At 39.1% G+C, this 19,625-nt stretch overlaps 1 protein-coding gene across 1 annotated transcript in view; it reads right to left on the reverse strand.

The window, feature by feature from the left end:
- The window catches only part of PRKD1 (protein kinase D1), a gene marked incomplete at its 5' end in the record, with an annotated part of 327,016 nt that extends 308,993 nt beyond the window's left edge, over positions 1–18,023 (reverse strand). The window contains one exon of the mRNA XM_080808642.1: positions 17,760–18,023. Coding sequence (XP_080664768.1) covers positions 17,760–18,023 — 264 coding nt within the window. The remainder of the gene's footprint in view (positions 1–17,759) is intronic.
- Between the last annotated feature and the right edge of the window lie 1,602 nt (positions 18,024–19,625).

The raw sequence follows: 19,625 nt of genomic DNA on the forward strand, positions 1-19,625 counted from the left end.
GCAAAATTAAAGTAACTAAGGTTAAGAATTGGTAGGACACAAAGGTAAATGTTTTTAAATTATAATCCTAGTGACCCACATGAAAGCAGCCAAACTAGAGACTATTAACTATGGAAAAGTTCCTCACTGGGGGCCAGTTTGCTGAACGTTCCCTGTCCGCCCATCGGAGTTTCTCAAATTCACTTCACAAGCTTGTGGGAAACGAAACAACAGCAAAGGGACTTCCAGCTAACATTGGTTGAGTTTGTCATTTCCTGAATTTTCCCCCAAAGACACTGTTCTTCTCCACCACCATCTCTTCTGCCATTATTTTTCATATGTGAGGTTTTCATTATTTTCATAATTATGTTCTTTGAATCTACAGGAAATGTAGGCTGAGATTTGACAAGTAAAACACTGAAGTATCTTTCATCTTTCAACGAAGTATCCACTAACAACCACAAAAGACTCCTGTTTCAAAGATTCAATTCAATTCAACAAACATTTATTCAGGCTCTATCATAAAATGTTTTCAGGAAGGAAGGCTTTCACTGGCTTTAAATCCTTGGCCCAGTTAAATGAGAAGAATATCAACTCCTCTGAAGAGACTCAAATCCCAGGGTTTTTTGTGTTTGTTACCTCAAATACAAGTCCAACATTCTCCCCTAAGTACCTCTTATCTCCCAAAACACTTCTAATCCACTTTTTAAAAACATTGATTTGAATAATAATTACTGATCAAAGGTAGAAACAGCACTTCCTAGAAAACAAATAGCAAAGATAAAACAAAAAAAATTAATTTGTATACAGATTGACCACACAGCTTTGCTTCTCAGAACTTAACAGTAAAAAAAATGGGACAAATCATTCTTTCCTATCATTCAATGCCAGGCACTGTTCTAGACACCTGGGATATAAGAGTTGGTGGGGTGGAGGGAGAGACAAAGATTATGGCCCAAAGGGTGTTTATGCTTTTAGGTGATTTACTCAAATTTATTGACTTCACCTAATAAAAGATGTTCTGAAACTTTCTGTGTAAATCAAAGTTGTCTCAATCAAAACATATGTTAAATTAACAAAGACAGCTCTACAGTGTTTAATAAGCAATGTAAAGGCTTCTTTTGCAAAAGAAAGGGCAATGGGTGAAAAATGGACATATTAAAGATGACAGCCACACTTACATACTTTTAAAAAATCAGTTTTTTATATTTCAGGTTTCTAAAGAACACTATCAAGAACTGACAAGAACAAAATAGAGTGAAATTTTACTCTTAAGAAATTATTCTATGGAATTTTCTTAAATATTTATAGAAATGTATGTTTCTCCTCTCCCACCACCCATTAAAGAGAAGATTATTTTCTTAAAAAAAAAAAAAAAGAAGAAAGAAAGAAATGTGTATTTCTCAAACTGTTTTCTTTTTTTTTTAAACAAATACTTTTTTTTTTTTTTAAAGATTTTATTTATTTATTTGACAGACAGAGATCACAAGTAGGCAGAGAGGCAGGCAGAGAGAGGGAGAAGCAGGCTCCCTGCTGAGCAGAGAGCCCGATGCGGGGCTCGATCCCAGGACCCTGGGATCATGACCTGAGCTGAAGGCAGAGGCTTTAAACCACTGAGCCACCCAGGCGCCCCTCAAACTGTTTTCTAAAATATGAAAATGAATTTGGTTATACAGAGAAATTATCAGGCCAGTGCTTATTGAAAAAAAAGCAGGAAAATGGGAATTGTGTTATTTGTTCATTGTGTTTAAAAATTGTGTTATTTGTTCATTGAGAATTTGCTAGATATATTTCATATGCAGTCAACCCAATACTGGATTTAAGTGTTGGTTATTAAATATAACAGTTTGTTCTGTACCTTGTCAGTTGCTTCTTCTCATTTTTCTCTTTAAACACAGAGAAAAAAAAAGACAAAAAAAAAATCTATGCATTTGCTTTTCAAACTAAAAAAAGCAGAGTCACTATAAAAACTATAATCTAAATATTAATCCTAAGAATAATACTGTTAAAAAAATTTTTAATATTACTGATGATATCAAAATATTAAAAGATAATTATAATCTTAGGAAAATTAACAGACAAGTTCAAATACAAATATATATATAAGTAGAAAAAATTTGCCAAGGTATATGCATAAAGATGTTTAGAAACAAAAACAAAACTGACTCTTAAATATCCAGGAGTAGGGAACAAGCAAAACATATTGTGATAAATCCATACACCAGTTTTTTGTTTTTTTTTTAAGATTTTATTTATTTGACAGACAGATCACAAGCAGGCAGGAAGCAGGCTCCTTGCTGAGCAGAGAGCAGGATGCCCAGCTGGATCCCAGGACCCTGGAATCATGACCTGAGCTGAAGACAGAGGCTCTAACCCACTGAACCACCCAGGCGCCCCTCCACATACCAGTTCAATGCAAATATTGAAAACTAGTCCTGGGGCACTATGGTGACTCAGGCAGTTAGGCATCTGACTCTTGATTTGAGCTCAGGTCAAGATCTCAGGGTCAGGCAGCCATCAGGGAGTCAACCTGGGATTCTCTCTCTCCCTCTCTCTCTGCTCCCTCCCCCCAGCACATACTCTCTAAATAAATAAACAAATAAAATCTTTTTTTTAAATGGTGTCTTAAGCATTCTTTCTTATACTTACAGAGAAAGATATTAAAGTAAAAGAACAATTTTATGAGCTGTGACTAGAAGATGGTCAGGCAAAACCCCAGAGGCTGCCAATAGCCAATTATACATATTTAATATCTGTAAGAATTATGTAGTCTTATGAGAAAAAAAAATAAAAATTCAGTAATCCATTAGGTTCAAAGTTCTTTAGTGTAGATACAAAAGGGATTCACTTATCTTAGGGGCTAAAGAAATCCAAAATCCAATCAAATGACCATTTTGGGTAGGAATGTAAGACTTTTTGGCATACAGAAATAATTATTTGAATCCATGGATGTAAGTTACATGATTACCCTCCCTCCTTTTCTTGAAGTTACAGAAGCAAACAGAAATAGAGTTCTATAGAACTGATCTACATTGTCCACAAGAATCCAATCTCTGTTCCAGCAAAAAGCACCGAGGTTTATACAAATTTAATGAAGCCAGTAAGATAACAGGAAAACTTACACAAGAAGGGAACTCCACAAATTGTGTGGGATCAAATAATTACTCCACAAGTAAAAAACATCTTTTAAACACAAGAATATCTGAAATTAAATTCAGAAAAGTTTGAGAATTATTTTGTGCATATTATATTTTGTGCATATTATATACACATAATTAAGCAATCAATTTTGGCTTATGTGTATAACACTGGAACATCTAGGAACTTAAACTTTATCATATTTGCATATTTATGAGTTTCATTTACTTGATGTATAAAGCTTTATCAGGCATGTGATTACAATATTTAAAGGAAATCAAACATTAAATTTATAAATTCAATTTAAAATGTTCAAAAGTATCTAAATAATTGGGTTTGTAAAGGATACTAATGATTCTTCAAAGGTTCTTAAGTGTAACTGTTAAAATCTGCTAGACTTAAAAAGAAGTATAAGTTGCACTAGAAAAATTAAGACTCATATCTTAACCTGTAACTTTAACTACTTGAATATTAAATTCCAAAGCCAAAATAAATATCTGAAAAGCATTTCCTTCATATAAAAATTACCCCCAAAACACTGGACATTTTATATTTAAAAACTGACATGGAAAGATAAAGAAACAAATTGTCAAGATACCGAAACAACCTAAATGTCTATCCATGAATGAATGGATAAAGATGTGGAATGTATATAAAATGGAATATTCCTCAGCCAAAAAAGGAAATCTTGCCATTTGCAACAACATGCATGGACCTTGAGGGCATTAAGCTAAGTGAAATAAGTCAGAAAGACCAATTCCATACGATTTCACTTACATGTGGTATCCAACCAACCAACCAAACAAACAAAACTCATTGATACAGAGAACAGATTTGGGAGATTATCACAGGAGAAGGGATTGGAGGGTTAATAAAACAGGTAAAAGGCGTCAATTGTATGGTGACAAGTGGTACCTAAACTTACTATGGTGATCACTTTGTAATGAATGATAATATCTAATTATCATGTTGTACACCTGAAGCTAATATGATACAAGATTAATTAGTAAGAGACATCCAAGAAAATGAAATAACTATCTGAAAGAGATATCTGCACTCCCATGTTCACTGCAGCATCTTCATAATAGCCAAGACATGGGAACAACCTAAGTACCCATCAGTGGAAAAATGAATAAACAAAATGGGATAGATACACATGCATATATGCATATATACAAAGAGGAATATTTTTTTCAGCCATAAAAAAAGAAGGAAATCCTACCATTTGCAATAACATGGATGGTTCCTGAGAGCATTGTGGTAAGTGAAATAAGTCAGAGGAAGACAAGAACTATATGATTTCACTCACAAAAGGAATCTAAAAAAGCTGAACTTATAGAAACAGAGAATAGAGTGGTAGCTGCCAAGAGCTGTGGGGTAACCACAAATGGAGAGATGTTGGTCAAAAGGCACAAACTTCCAGTTATAAGATGAATAATTTCTGGGAATACAATGTAAAACATGGTAATTATAGTTAACAATCATGTATTATATACTTGAAAGTTGCTACAAAAGATCTTAAATGCTCTCATTATTTAAAAAATTGCAATTATGTGAGGTGATGGATGTGTTAAGTAATCTTATGGTGGTAATCATGTTGCAATATATACAGGAATCAAATTATATATTGTATACCTCAAACTTATACAATGTTATGTGTTAATTATATTTCAATAAAGTTGGGGGGAAAACAAACGAGAAAAAAAACATAGTATCAAAAGAAAAGAGTAAAAAAACCATATAGAAGTTATGATGAGCATATTCACTTGTAGGAAAAAAAAACGGATCTTACTAAAATACTTTAAATCTGGGTAATATGATCCATTTGGGAGCTTACATGTATTCTAGTTCTGGAGATCAGAAGTCCAAAATCAGTCTCCCTGGGCTAAAGCCAAGGAATGGTTCCCTCTAAGGTTCTATAGGAAGATCATTTTTCTTGCCTTTTTGAGCTCTGAGCTCTCAGCTTTGACTGTATTACTTGCTTCCTGATCCCTTCCTTGCATCACTCCAACCTTCTGTTTCTGTTGTCACATCTCCTATCACTACTGTCCTCTAACTCCCCCTGCTTGCCTCATACTCAGACCCCAGCATTCCTTAGCTCTTGTCCATTTCTTCCATCTTGAAAGTCAGCAACAGAGGAGAGAGTCCCTCTCATGGTTACAATCTCTCCTCAGTCTCATCTGTCTCACCTAACCTGGAAGATTCACCACTTTTAAGGCCTTTATGTGATGGGATTGGGCTCACCCAGTTAATCCAGGATGATTTCCCTGTCTCAAAATCTTACCTTAATCACATATGCCAAGTCCATTTTACCTTAACATTCACAAATTCTAGGGATTAGAATGTAGACATCTTTCAGGGTCATTATTCAGCCTATTACACATGGTAATTGTGTAATTTTCAAAATAAAAGAAAAATAATTAAGTAATTGAAGCATAAAAGTTATAATTTTTCATGTGGGGAAATCTAAACAGAAAAGATTACACAAAATCAAGTTCCTTTTCAAGTGGCTTTAGACCCACTGACTTGCATTATTATTCAGGAGCCAGAACCTTCAACATTATAATTTCTGAACCTATAATTGTTAATATTACTTCAATAAACATATTTATCAACAGAAATCAAGTGAAGAGTGATAGGTATAACATGTATTTGTTTCATTCAGTCTATGCCTCTGAACATCTTAAGAAAATATGAGCTACAGCCTACACATTGTGATTGTGGGACACTGTAATTTCCAAAATTTGCCTATTTTTTTTAAATAGAAAATGAGTTTTCTAAATAATCAAGAGGATTTGTGTGAAATCTCTCTCTTTCTCTCTCTCTCTCTTTTTTTTTTTTTTTTGGCTAACCATGTTATTTTCTCCAGGACACAGAATATAATAAAGTACAACTTGAAACTATGATGTTATCCTTCTGAATGTAAGTCAGAGTATTTTGTCTTTGTGATGGTTGCCATGGGTGCTGAAGCTTCAAGGCAGGCCTTTCCTGTTTACCTATTTGAAATAATAAAGGTAGTATGAACTACCAAAATAAGTAAAATTATTTGCTGTTTGACACAATAAACATGTACAAACCTATCAAAGTATCTTGATTTACACTGATTGGAGAAAGTGGACTTGAAACTACTTCAGATTCTACATTCAGAGTGAGATCTAATTAACTAGTTAATGAAACCATTTCTAAATGTTCGTTGTCTGTTCAGCTTTAAGTTATACAAAAACTTTTGATCACAGGGTTAAGTTTTGTTTTTATGTTTTAATATACAAGGATTTTTGGCCAAAACACCATAAAATGTCTCCCCTAAGGAAGGCTTTTCTTTCTGGTTTTGCTTGTTGTTTATCTTTAACATAAAACTCCACAGTTTTTATTGTTGAACATACACTCAAAAGGAATTCTAAGACAACACACATAAATGGAGGGTTCTGGACAAGTGGGTATACAGTCATTCTATTTAACATAGCTTATTAGCTCAGATCCCAAAGAACTGAATAAAAGCAAAGATCATGCAAGACCTAGTCTTTTATTCTTTGAAAATCTATTCAAGCTCTTGGCTGTATTTAATTATTCTAAAGATGTACATCCCAGGGTGACCACATCTCTTTCCATATCAATGGATGAAATTACTATCCGTCACAGGGAAGGGCACAGAGCCTTCCAGTCCAGGAGCTACTCTGAAGCTAATCAATTATTTCTCAGTACTAGTCATTTAGTAGAGAAGAGCTAGGCATGAGTGACCCATCTAACTACTCCTCAAACAATAATTGATGTCCTGTGTCCCACTAGTTAGATGAACTGTCTCAAGATAGGGCTTACAAGGCACAGTACTTGACTAACAGATATCTAACAAAGTCAGACTTCTAGTGCAGCTGGAGAGGTCTGCTGCCTTTCTGTCAGCCAAGAGACTACCAGAAGTCATATCAAAAGAGAATTCTTTCTGTAACCCATCCATTCTGCAAAAGTTCTAAATTTATCAAAAAGAGGCAACATTTTAGTCACCCATCTCATCTATTATGAACAAAAAACTACTACATAATTCCCAGGAGTCATGCAGGGCAGGAACCCTTAGGATTTAATTGAATTACCAATATACTTTAGATTATATCATGTCTATCTACATATAAAGCTACATTTTTGTAAAGCCTCAAGATTGTACAATTAGTCTACAAGGGAAGTATTGGCCTTAGCCCTGTACACAAGCAATACAAATGAATGCAAGGCAAGTCACAATCTGGAATAGCCAGCAGCACTTAAGTGGAAAGAAAACTTCCACAAAGCCTATGATTAATCATGCAAAACAAGAGGGAGAAAGTTTAACTTAGGGAGTGTTCATTCACAAACTGACCAAAAATAAGCGAACAAACACACAAAATTTATAAAAAGTGAAAATGTATCTGCAAAGCGTGATCCTTAGCATATGGGCAACCTAAATACCATATTCTGTTACCCCACTTTAATAAAAAAGGCTTATTAACTCATGGGTGAGATATGGCTCTAAAATACTTCGGGCAATCAGCTATCTGTCATGACCCTAATATTCCCAGGTAGAGTCCATCTTTAATGTTCCTTACATTAATTATCAGTACTTGGCTGGGGCGTGGGGGGGGTTGGGGGGTGGAGGCATTATCTTGACACCAATAAGAGACACATTGTTGTGGTGGCCACCAGAACGGCTATACATTTAGCTGACCATGAAGGGCAATGTGAATTCCAGACAAGGGAAGCCTTCCAGACTAAGGAATTATTTAAACACACACATAAATAATACACTGTCAAAGCTTCAGTGCCTTTAAGTAAATTTCAGCCAACACAATAGGAAATTTAACATTTCCCCCTCTCCCATACTCTGATAACTCCAAAGTCTCTATTCAGATCTATAGGCAGCCCAGCACCCCCTGTTCTTAGGAATAGCTATAGTGAAATGAATCAGATACTGGGGGTTTTGCTTTCTATTTATTAGCCATGTTGGGGGTAAACAACTGAACTTCCCTGAGTTTCCTTATCCTTAAATTGGAGGGAAAATGTCCATCACAAAGGGCTACTATGAAAATCAGAGATGACAAATGAAAAGAAGCCAAGATACAGGCAGGCACACAGAGTGCATGCCAGGAAGGTTTTGTTTCTGGAGGCTTCCCTCTGCCGGCCATTGTTACCATGAGGCCCAGAACCTTACAGAGCACGACCCAATGTTCCCGGGACAAGCTCTTCCTAAAACTCTCCCATCACGTCATCCTGGAATTGCTCCTTGAACATCTCATCTGTGACACTGTGAAAATTTCCAAGGAGAACTACTCAGCTTGTAAAAAGCTAACTCTAAACCTCTCCCCAATGCTATCCATGAGTTATGTGATGGCACCATTCCCGCCAACTCAATCCACAGGAGGTCAGAGCTTCCCTGTCCTCTTCTGCCCTCTGGTGCCACTAGTCTCATAATCCCAAAGGCCTCGCCTACTGTAGCCTGCTCAGGTCTGTTCACCACCACTGATCTGAAGCCAATACCAAAGCTTAACTTCCACCCCTCCACCCCCACTGTTTGCCCGAGACTCTTTTCACCTTTGGGTGAGAGCAAAAGCTACAGCTGTTTGCCCTAGACCATTGCTTTTGGTCAAGCAGCCTAGAGCCCTACTGTTATTGTTCTGAGTGTCTAAATGGACCAACCAATATCTAAATAATTTTAACTCTTCAAGTCACATATGTTCCTAGTTGCAGCTTTTCATATCCAGGATGCACAACAAACCTTTCAAAGACACTGAGTGCAAAGACAATACAGATGGTTCCTCATGGTCAGGAGACTTGACTTTCACATAAAATGAGAAATATCCTTTTGTCCCACCCTAATAATCTATTTTCTTTGATAAAGAAATCAGCCTTTGGTGTTTTCAGATTCCTCCAACTCCGCAAACCAGATGCCCTAGAACTCTTATGTCCCTCCCTGAAAGTAGGTCATGATATTCCAGCATTATGAGAAGGAGGGAGCCAGTGTGAGGTTTATAAGAACTCCTGGTCCCAGCTGAGATGCCCTGCCAGACCATGAGCCTACCACCATTTCTCAAAACCTAAGGAGTTAAAAAATGGGGAAAAAGTGTTTGTGTTTAATTGATTAAAAAGGTTGAGACAATGTCATGAATAAATATTTGACCTGGCCTTATTCAATCAATTAAGTTCCCTGGAACTTACTTAATTCAAGCACCTGAACTAGAATTGAATCTCTGGTAGCTCTACTCTGACTATAGTTAACCCTTCAAAAGCCAGTGATGGTTCCATATTTATCTGCTAGTTATTATATCATTAGCATGACTTATTTAAACAACCTAGGAAAAGGTTCAAATTTTTTTTTGTATTTTCATAATTGACAGTTTAAAAATCTTTATTAACACTTTAACCTGTTGGTTTAATCTTAACTAATGATTCCTGGAAAATATTTTGCTTCTTAAGAAAATCCGAAATTTACATCAACATAAATCAAGCTGAATAAATTTCCAGCAAAAAATTTTTACTTTAAATAAGTCAACTTAAAACATTTATGAAAAACAGACAAAAAGCAAACTGATTTAATGGTATATGGATTTCACATTTGAATAGATTGTTGTCTTATTTGATACGCAAATATGTTTTTGTCTATGACATATCTTAGCAAATCAGGCTTTGATTATATTCAGATTCTTTTTATCTCATTGTTTATGAAAAAGGAAAGAGGTTCAGATCTTTACTTCACATATTTAATACTCTTTTAACTGGATCTTAACTGTATTATTTTTGAAACAGAACTTGTATACTGAAGCAAACTTCAATTGCTCGAAGTATGGCATTTCTCCAACAATCTGAACAAACAAAAGGTACATATAATTTTTTTTACCAAAATAAGTTAGAAAAGTTTCCTGCTTATAAAAATTATATTTCTTTTATTAATAAGACAATGTACTATTCTACAGACCTTAGATTATCAATAATACCATTTATTAGGTATGTTGATACCTTTTGCTCAATATTTTCATTCTCACATTCATATTTTTCATTTATTTGATGATACATATGTTTAAAAAAGTGGCTGCTGACAATTAGGGAGAGTAGAAATCAGATTTTTTTTTAAATTATGCCTAAATACAAGCAATAAATTCAACAAATTCCTCATCCATCAGTGGCTTAGTCAGACTAAAGGCCAATGAACCAGAGAAGGGTACATATTTTTCCCCCTTTCACCAAAATAAGTGGAACAAAATTCCTTCATGATTGCATATTTAAAAATCTAATCTTCGTATTTGCCAACATTGCTAAGCTGCTGTATCAACTGTTTAGCTTTAGCCAAATAAAACCTTTTTTGCAACTTTGGAAGAAACTTCTACACAGGAAACTATAAATTTTGACAGGCAAAATTGTGTCTTAATATGTGGTGATTTTACACCAATTCTTACCTTTCTATCTAAAATATGTGATATTCCATAACAGCTATAGTGGTCAGGTAATCAAAAGCTTTGTTTATTTAATTATCTCTTTTCTGTGTGAGACTAGAAAGAGAGAGTAAGAGACGGCAAAATGTGGGTTTCTCAGCTGCCAAGTAGCTTCAAGTGGTGCTGTCATTATTGGTTTTTAATGGTACAAAAATACTTGGTTGACAGTATCAAAGAAATTCCTGGGGGAAACTTCACATATTCTTGCAGATGGAAAAAAATTGTGAATACATGTGAACAAAATAACCATTTTCTCTGTATCTAATTTCTATCAACACAGAAAAATTGAGGCACTTTTATCTTGTTCTTTTGTGTTCTAACATATGCCAACATTAAGAAAAGTTTTAAAAAACCAAATTCTCATTTCCAAAGCCTCTCTAGAATAATGCTGAGGAAATTAAAAGTTAAGCACAATCTTTAAAAAGACACCCCCCCACCTCTTTATTTAACCTCTATTTCCACATTTGGGCTTAGATCTTTCAGATGAATCAAGGTGACTCTAGAAGGTCAAAGGTCAAAAATATTAGTTATGTCCAACTCAGAAAAGCAAAGGAAACAAATATAAAAATAAAACAAAGAATGCTCATGTTATGATCAACTCCTATGAACTGCATTTTACCCACCTCCACTCTAAATCTGGGTCAAGCCCTGCTATCTGGATCAGACTAGTTTCTTGGTATAGCTTGAGCTTATTCAGTGATTCCAGTCTAAATCACATACACACAGTTCATGTAATTATCTCTTCTACTCTTCTTTAAAAGATGGATGGATACTTATTGATTGTGGTTGTTTAAAGGTTTCATAATAGGGAATGGACTTCAATAAGAGGTAAGTGGTAATTAGTGAAAAGATCTGAAAAAGACTTGTGATTGGCTCAGCAAACTGCTAACTCAGTTTTTTCCCAGTAAAACTGCCTCTCATCCCAATATCACACTTCGGTATGTGTGCGAACAAATATGTTATATGAGCTATTCATCAGACGTAACAACTTAGCAAACAACCCCTAGATGCTACTATAATAGCAAAATATGATCTCCCAAAGTCATTTCCAAGTGCCTTCCTCTTCGTACCAAGGGTAGATTTGGAAAGGAACTTCTGATTTCAGTCTTCAGGACCAGATCTGAGAATCATTATGTTGCCATTACTGTATCCTTACCTATTTTATTTCTCTTTTTTATCAAATGAAGAAACACTGAAATTACACTTGCAACTGAGAATTAAACCAACTTCTTGTCAAAACTAATAAAATGCAATGAAGATGTGCTGTACTTTTATCAGCATATGTGTCTCACATCTAGCAATAATCAAATTACTTCTTGAGGAAATCTTGAGAGGTTGAAATTTGAGAAGCAGTTTCAAACACCAACTCCTAAGATTTGTCCTATTATGGAAGAGAAAACATGTTATCTAGGCCGTAGAGTCATACTGTTTTTTACTACCACAACTTTATTCATATGTCGATATAAAAATAAAATAATAAAAGTACACATTTCTTTTGCTAACAAGACAGCATATTAGTTCATAAAGCCCTGGAATATCAATAATCCTATTTATTATATATATCTATTTGCCAAGCAGTGTACTTAATCGTTTATATATATATATATATACACACATATATGTATATACATATATGTGTATATGTGTGTATGTGTGTATATATATATATTATCCATAATGCTCAAAGTAATCTTAGATAAGTCAAAACCATATATTCATAGGCTTACAAATTTGCTTGTACTGTCCAGTATGGTCAATAAAAGTCATTCATGCATAAACTGGTAAAGATCTATATACAATCACCTCACCAAAAAAAACAAAAACAAAAACAAAAAAAGATTAATAACAATTGTTAAATAAAGTTCTAAATCTCCCTCAATAGCTGTGATAGGAGTCTGCTGATACAGACCAACACAGTTATCAAGTATGGGGCAAATTTTCAAACTTTACTAATAATTTTACAGCCCCACACCTACTCTTCAACTCCCACTCCCACATACATACACACTATAGATTTCACAGAAAATTCTTTCAAATTTATCTCAGTCCCAGATCTAAAGACCCAAATTAATATCTATATTTGTCAAAAGAGCCAATCATCTAATTCTTAGAATATTTTCTAGAATATTCTAGAGAATTCTCCTTGTGGGGTGCCTGGCTGGCTCAGTCAGAAGAACATATGACTCTTGATCTTGGGGTTGTGAGTTTGAGCACCACGTTGGGATAGAGATTACTTAAATGAATAATTTTTTTAAAAAAGAATATTCTTTTTATGAAAATTATTAAATAGCATACAGCTATAAGAAAATGTTTTCTGGGGTACCTGGGTGGTTCAGTGGTTAAGTGTCTGCCTTGGGCTCAGATCATGATCCCAGGGTCCTGGGATTGAGTGGCCCCCCTCCCCCCACTGGCCGACATCAGGCTCCCTGCTCAGGGGTAAGCCTGCTTCTCCCTCTCCCACTCCCCCTGCTTCTGTTCCCTCTCTCTGTCTCTCTGTCAAATAAATAATTAAAACTTAAAAAAAAAAAAAAGAAAGAAAGAAAAGGTTTTCAGTTCTGCATATTGATAGAAAATACAAAGCAAAGTTTCTCTTTGGATTATGAGCTATACATAAGGCTCCACTTTTTGCAGGCTACAATACAACATATAAAACAGTACTTCAGCACTTGGAGGCTATACATGACAAAGTAGGCTTTTAAAAATATGTTCCAAAACACACTTGTATACTTTGATAACAAACCACTATGTAAATATGTAAATTTTGCATATATACAGTACATGAGCTTCACATATATATCAAAATATATTCCTATTATACGACTAAGCTTAAAATCATAATTTTAAACATACAGTATTGAATTACATTAAGAAATCACTTAATGAGAGGTGCCTGGGTGGCTCAGAGGGTTAATCCTCCACCTTTTGTTCAGGTCATGATCTTAGGGTCCTGGGATTGAGCCCTACATGGGGCTCTTTGCTCAGCAGGGAGTCTGATCCCCACCCCCCCACCGCCTGCCTCTCTGCCTACTTGTGATCTCTCTCTCTCTCTGTTAAATTTAAAAAAAAAAAAAAAAATCTTTAAAGAAATCACTTAATGAAATGACAACTTCTGTACTGTTGTATAGAATGATACTACAACTGTTAAGAGAACAATTTTACAATTCAGAAACTGAAACAATTACAAGCATAGCAAAGCTGCTCTCAAACCAAAGCACTAACCTTTATTATTCCTCTAGTGAGCTATCTTCTATAAAATCTCACTCTTTAGTTTCTCTGATCAGATACATGACTGTGTAAACTGAAATTATATATATTCCAGAGTCTAACTGATGCTACTACTTCATTTCAGTAAATTCAAAAAGGAAATATGAGTCATCTTTCTAATAAGATAATAACCAAAATGAATGGACAGATAGTCATATTAATTGCATCTCACATCCCTAAATTAATACTGCTTGTTTAAAAGAAGTGTGTGTGTGCATGTGTGTGTGTAGAGACACAGATAGATAATGCACTACGAAATCAAACTAATTCTTCCTTTGGAATACTGTTCCTTGCCTCAAAACAATTCCTTCTTCCTATATATTCAAGGTTCTTTTGATAGTGAAAAGTAACAGTGTTTCAAACGGAACTCAATTACTGTTTTTTTTTAACCTTCCAGAAAACAATCATGTATACTAACAGAATGCATGTCTTTATACACAACCAGCCTTCAAGGTTATATGCTTGCAAAGTAAAGAAATAAGCATAAGTAAACCTTTAGGCTAATACTTCCAAAAAAGAAGGAATAACATATTGTATATCTAAACATTGTTACATACAGAAGAGCAGGACCAGATTTTAGACCCAAACTAAAAGATAAAAGAAATAATTCTTTAGTCATATAATTCAGTACATACTTGGAGTATATTTATCTTAAAATGCTGAATTACCATTAAAATTTTTCAAGTACAATCAAATGTCTGCCACTTTCCAAACCTACACAATCAAAGACAAACTATACTCTAAATTCTAAATAACAACAGTAATAACTTGAAGATGAGTTTCTCAGGGACAGGATTTCTCTTATTCAGCCCTATACACCTCAGATGCATGCCCCACAAGAAATGCCCCACGAATATTGCCGAAATAAACTGAACTGTCAGCTAATACTTCCAAAGATTTAAGCTAGTCTGATCTCTTTTAGTATGAGTACTTAGGGAATCCTCAAATCCTATGAAACCCCTTTTCAAAAAGTTAATGAAACAATGAAAGTAGAGGGCTCAGAAAATCAGGAGAACCTTCTGCTGTAAGCTCAACATGACTCATGTCTACATTATAAATTGTAAGTGACTTCAAACTCTCAGTTCTCACCTAAAACATTCATTTCCCTCCCTCTCTCTTTTTCGCTCCTATCATGGTTGGTATCTTCAGCCAATACTTAAGAGAACCTGAAATAAGAGACAAAGGATCTCCTCCCATTTCCTTAATTCAGCACTGACCCTGTCTGCCATTTCCCTTGTCACAAAGCAGAGAGAGCTCTGCTGTCCTGTGATGGATATTCAGCCCTCTTAGTCTTGTTTCTGCCTTGGGTGATAATTTATCTCAAGAGAGATGATAGAAGACAGATAGATGGAAATTTTTCTGTCCAGACTCACCAGTAAATATTTATGTACAGTATTCTGTGTATAAAAAACCCTCAAATCCATACCTCTAAATGGAACTCTTTGCCATAACCTTCAAAAAAAAAAGTACAAGGGAGTTTTTACCTTGGCTAATCCAAGCCATTAAACTTCTCAAACTCTTCTTTCAGAAACAGAAGAACTACAAGAGGAAATACAAAAGGAAGAGGGTCCCCTTATAAATCAGCCACCAAGGCTGATGAGTTTCCCTTTCCGGTACCTTTCCAGGTCTCTCCCCAGCATGTTGGCTCAGGTCTCAAGTAACTCATGACTAAACTTCAGTTTTCTTTCTACTATAACATTGTTAGCATTCTAAAACATCTTCCACACAGCAAATCCATCTTTCAGATGTCCTTGGTTTGATATCTCTATGTGGAAAATTACTAAGGTTTCCAATAACTTGAGTTCATTTTAATTTTAAGGCCTTTTCCCAATTGTACTTTCTCTAAATACCCTAGTCACTACCCTCAGGCCTGCTGTAGTCTGTAGGTGCTGGGAGCTCTCTCCCTTTGCACTCATATTATATTGTTCCCTCCATATAACCCCCCTCTTGATAGCTACTGAGACTACTGGAGTTCACTCTCCATTTAAAATCCCAATCCCCAAACCTCTTAAACCATTAATGTTTCTCTCTATCCTAAACTCCATCAAGGGTGTGTGTGTGTTTTAAAGCTGGTCGAAAATAGTCCATATTAATCTGACTCAATCTGAATATTCCCTGTGACTCTATCACTTGTTTTAAATTTAGGTAAATTCGTGCCTGGGGGGCTCAGTGGGTTAAAGCCTCTGCCTTCAGTTCAGGTCGTGATCCCAGAGTCCTGGAATAGAGCCCCACATCTGGCTCTCTTCTCCTCAGGGAGCCTGCTTCGCCTTCTCTCTCTCTGCCTGCCTCTCTGCCTACTTGTGATCTCTGCCTGTCAAATAAATAAATAAATCTTTTAAAAAAATTAAATTTAGGTAAATTAAAATTCTATAAAATTGCATTGGCTTTTTGAGAAATTTTATTATATTGTTTTTATGCTTATCCAGTAATGCTCTTAAATCAACTGGTTTGTACCCTAATGGAGACTGCTGTAGACTACACCTTCCACTAAGGAAAGGCTTTCAGTGCCTAGAGAATTCTCCTGTTCACCTGCAACAAATATTCCATAATATTGATGAGAAGGCACGTGACACGACTTGAATTAGACAGAATTTGTCATTCACATGGAAGTTGAAAGATTGAGTCATACACAATATAAAATGTCACTACATTCAATAACCAAAAATTCTTGACACTCATTGTTAACTTAGTGTAGCCTCCAGAACTTTTACAAACTTCCTAGATTACTGTTTTTTTTTTCTTCGTGGGGCTTTTTCCTAACATCCTTGTGCCTGATGCCACAATTAACAACACCTGGATTTAGCAAACTCTGTTCCAAATACTTTAAAGAAAACAGTCATGATTATTCAAGTGACCTTTATAAGGCTAGTACTAACCAGTCCTCCAGGGTTGAAATTCAGCACCTTTAAAGACTCCTGTCCCCACTCCCTAAACCCTGCCTGTTTATACTGAGAAGACTGGCGCCAGGGTCCCCTCTCCTTCACACTCTTATCACCCCTTTCCATGCAGCATCACTCCGATGGCTACAGAAACAACCTGAAATTCAGAATTGCACTATAAACAGTGGTGGGCAGGATGGGTCTCCTCCCTGGGTGGCCTGGCCCAGGATAATGGCCCTTTTTCCAAGCTGCCTTTGTGACTGCTGTCCAGAGTCCCAAAGCCTCAAACTTAAGGGCACAGCCAGCCTTGGGGTGCCCCTGGGAGTACCCCCACCTTTTATATGTCTGTGCCTCCACTTCAATGCCCCACTATCAGTATCTTGGGGTTGAAAAATTCGCTTTCACGTTCACACAAAGGTAGGACTAAAAAACTACCGGGAGGTGAGTGGTTGTGTTCTGATCAGTTGTTTTCACAGCTGGCTGAGTCAATCATCCCCTCTTAAAAGCTGATTTGACAGGTGAGAAATTCCTCATCTCTAGTTCATTCCAGCAACTCCTTAGCATCAGTGTGAGCTGGGAGAGGGGCCTGAAGAGGAAGGGAGTGGTGCTGAAATCGTGTTGAGCGTGTCCCGGGGGGAGGCGGGGCGGGGGCGGGGGGGGGGGGAACCTCTGGTACGGGAAGGCGGAATCTGGCGCCAGGAACGTGCCGGTCCAGGGTCCAGCGGGAAAAGAGGGGGGAGCCGGGAAGTCTTAAGCGAGGGAGAGGCGCTAAAAGAAATGGGCAAGCAACATACCTGGAAATGTCCCGAGAGGGATGGAAATGGGTGAGGAGGATGCGGACTGCAGAGAAATCGGGAATGCAAGAAGATGGGGCAAGGGGAGAACCAGACAACAGGGAATGCAGTGCCTCAGATGCAGGCGTCCAACCCTGGCCAGTGCCAGACCCTTCCAGAGCGCCGGCGAGGCTGGCTCCCGGCCGAGCCCCCGGAGCCGGAAAGTTGGCGCGGCGAGGGGCGACCGGACGGGCAGCGCCCCCTGTACGGCGCCTTACCTTCTGGTCGACGATGGAGCAAGCCATCTCGCGGACGTGCGCCAGGCTGTAGTCCCCGGACGAGTCCTGCAGCAGCAGCACCGGCTCGCGGCTCAGGCCGATCTGCAGATGGAACGAGATGCCCCCGGCCGGGGCCGCGACGGGAGCCAAGAACGGCGCGGGCCCCGGCCCCGACCCCGGGACCAGCGCGGCGGCGGCCGCCGCTGCCGCCGCCGCCACGGGCAGCAGCGGGCTGGGCGGCCGCAGGACCGGAGGGGCGCTCATCGCTCCGCGGGGCGCTCCAAGGGCCGCGGGGCCGGGCAGCCGAGGGCGGGGGCCGGCGGAGCGGCAGCCGAAAAGTTTTGCTGCTGCGGAGCCGGGAGCTTCTTTCTCCAAGAGCCGAGGCGGAAAATAAAAACTTTCCGGAAAAGTCCCCGCGCGGGGGGAGGGCGAGAGGATGAGGATCGGGAGGGGAGCGGGGGGAGGGAAAATGGCTGAGGCGGGAGGGCTGCGCCGCCGGGAGCGCGGGCGCCGCACGGGGGAGGCGCTGCCGCCGCCGTGGAGCAGCCGCCGCGGCGCGCTCCGAGGGACGGGGCGGCGGGTCACCGCGGCCGGGGCGCAAGGCGCCGGGCGCCGGACGGGGGCGGGGAAGGGGGCGCGAGGGGCGGGGAAGGGGAGCTTGGAGGCGGGCACTGCGGAGACACCACCCGGCGGGCGCCGGAGCCGCAAGAGCCGCGGCCGCGCGGCCGCAGTAGCCGCAGGGTGCCCGGTCGCCGCCCCCTCCGCCCTGGGCTCCCGGGGCCTGAGCGTCCCCGAGCCGGGGCAGGACTGAACGGCGGGGCTTGAGGCCGTCTCCGCGGGCGTGGTCCATCCCTCTCCGTCCGGACTCCGGTGTCCGCTGGCCCGGTTGCCCGGTCGCAGACGGAGGGGACAGGGCGCATCTCCTCCGACCCACTTCCTAGCGCCGCCAGCTTGCAAGTCCCTAGTCCCCGCCACCAGGTCCAAATGCCCGAGGACAACGCACTTCTACCCGTGAGGTGACCTGTGATGGAAGAACGCCGAGCCCTGCGGTTTTCCGTGGGTCTTACCTTCGAAGCTTCAAGGGAGGATGAAAATAGAGGGTCCTCGGAAATCCAGTTACATCCCGCCTCCTTCTGGGAGCCCTTGGGTTTCTTGCCAAAGAGGGTAGGAAGTCTGTCCACGGAAATGTATTTAAACCTGTCCCTACGGTTTTGTCTCTGACACACCCCAATACCCAACTCCACCTACTCCACCACAGCTCCCAAAGGCACCAGACTTACACACGTGGCTGAATTCGGGAGATGGTCTCTTGAAAGAACAGACATTGTCTACATAAAGACAGGAGGAAGGTCTGATGTGGCCTCTTTCCGTTTACCTTATTCTCTATCCGACACCTTTACTTCTGGAGCCTCACAAACCCTGGTTTCTTTCCTCTCCCATCATTCTAAAGTCTGCTCTGTAGGACTGAGAGTCCCAGCCTTACCCAGCACCACCACCAGCACCACCATCAAGGTTGTGTACTATCTGCTCCAATTCCGGTAGTTGTTTTTTGTTGCTCTTGCTGTTTTGACAGGGGTGGGGACATGGGTACTTTCCAATCTGTGGAGAAGAATTCTAATCCTATCCTCTCCCCAGGATGGGCTTCAGGTGTGTGACTGTGCAGGTGCTTAGGGCCCTGACCTCGGAAGGGTCCTGCTGGGTGTAAAGCCCTGACACAATGCTTTGCTGCCTGTCACCATCTTGGAATGTTTAATAATTTTTCATTTTGCGGTGGGCTGGGCAAATTATGTAGCCCACTCCTCCAGTCCTTCCCCTTACACTGGCCAAGAGCGCATACCACGTACCCAAGCAAGCCAGTATGTATGT

The sequence above is a fragment of the Martes martes genome (assembly GCF_963455335.1).
Source record: "Martes martes genome assembly, chromosome: 7".
In the NCBI taxonomy this organism is placed as follows: Eukaryota; Metazoa; Chordata; class Mammalia; order Carnivora; family Mustelidae; genus Martes; species Martes martes.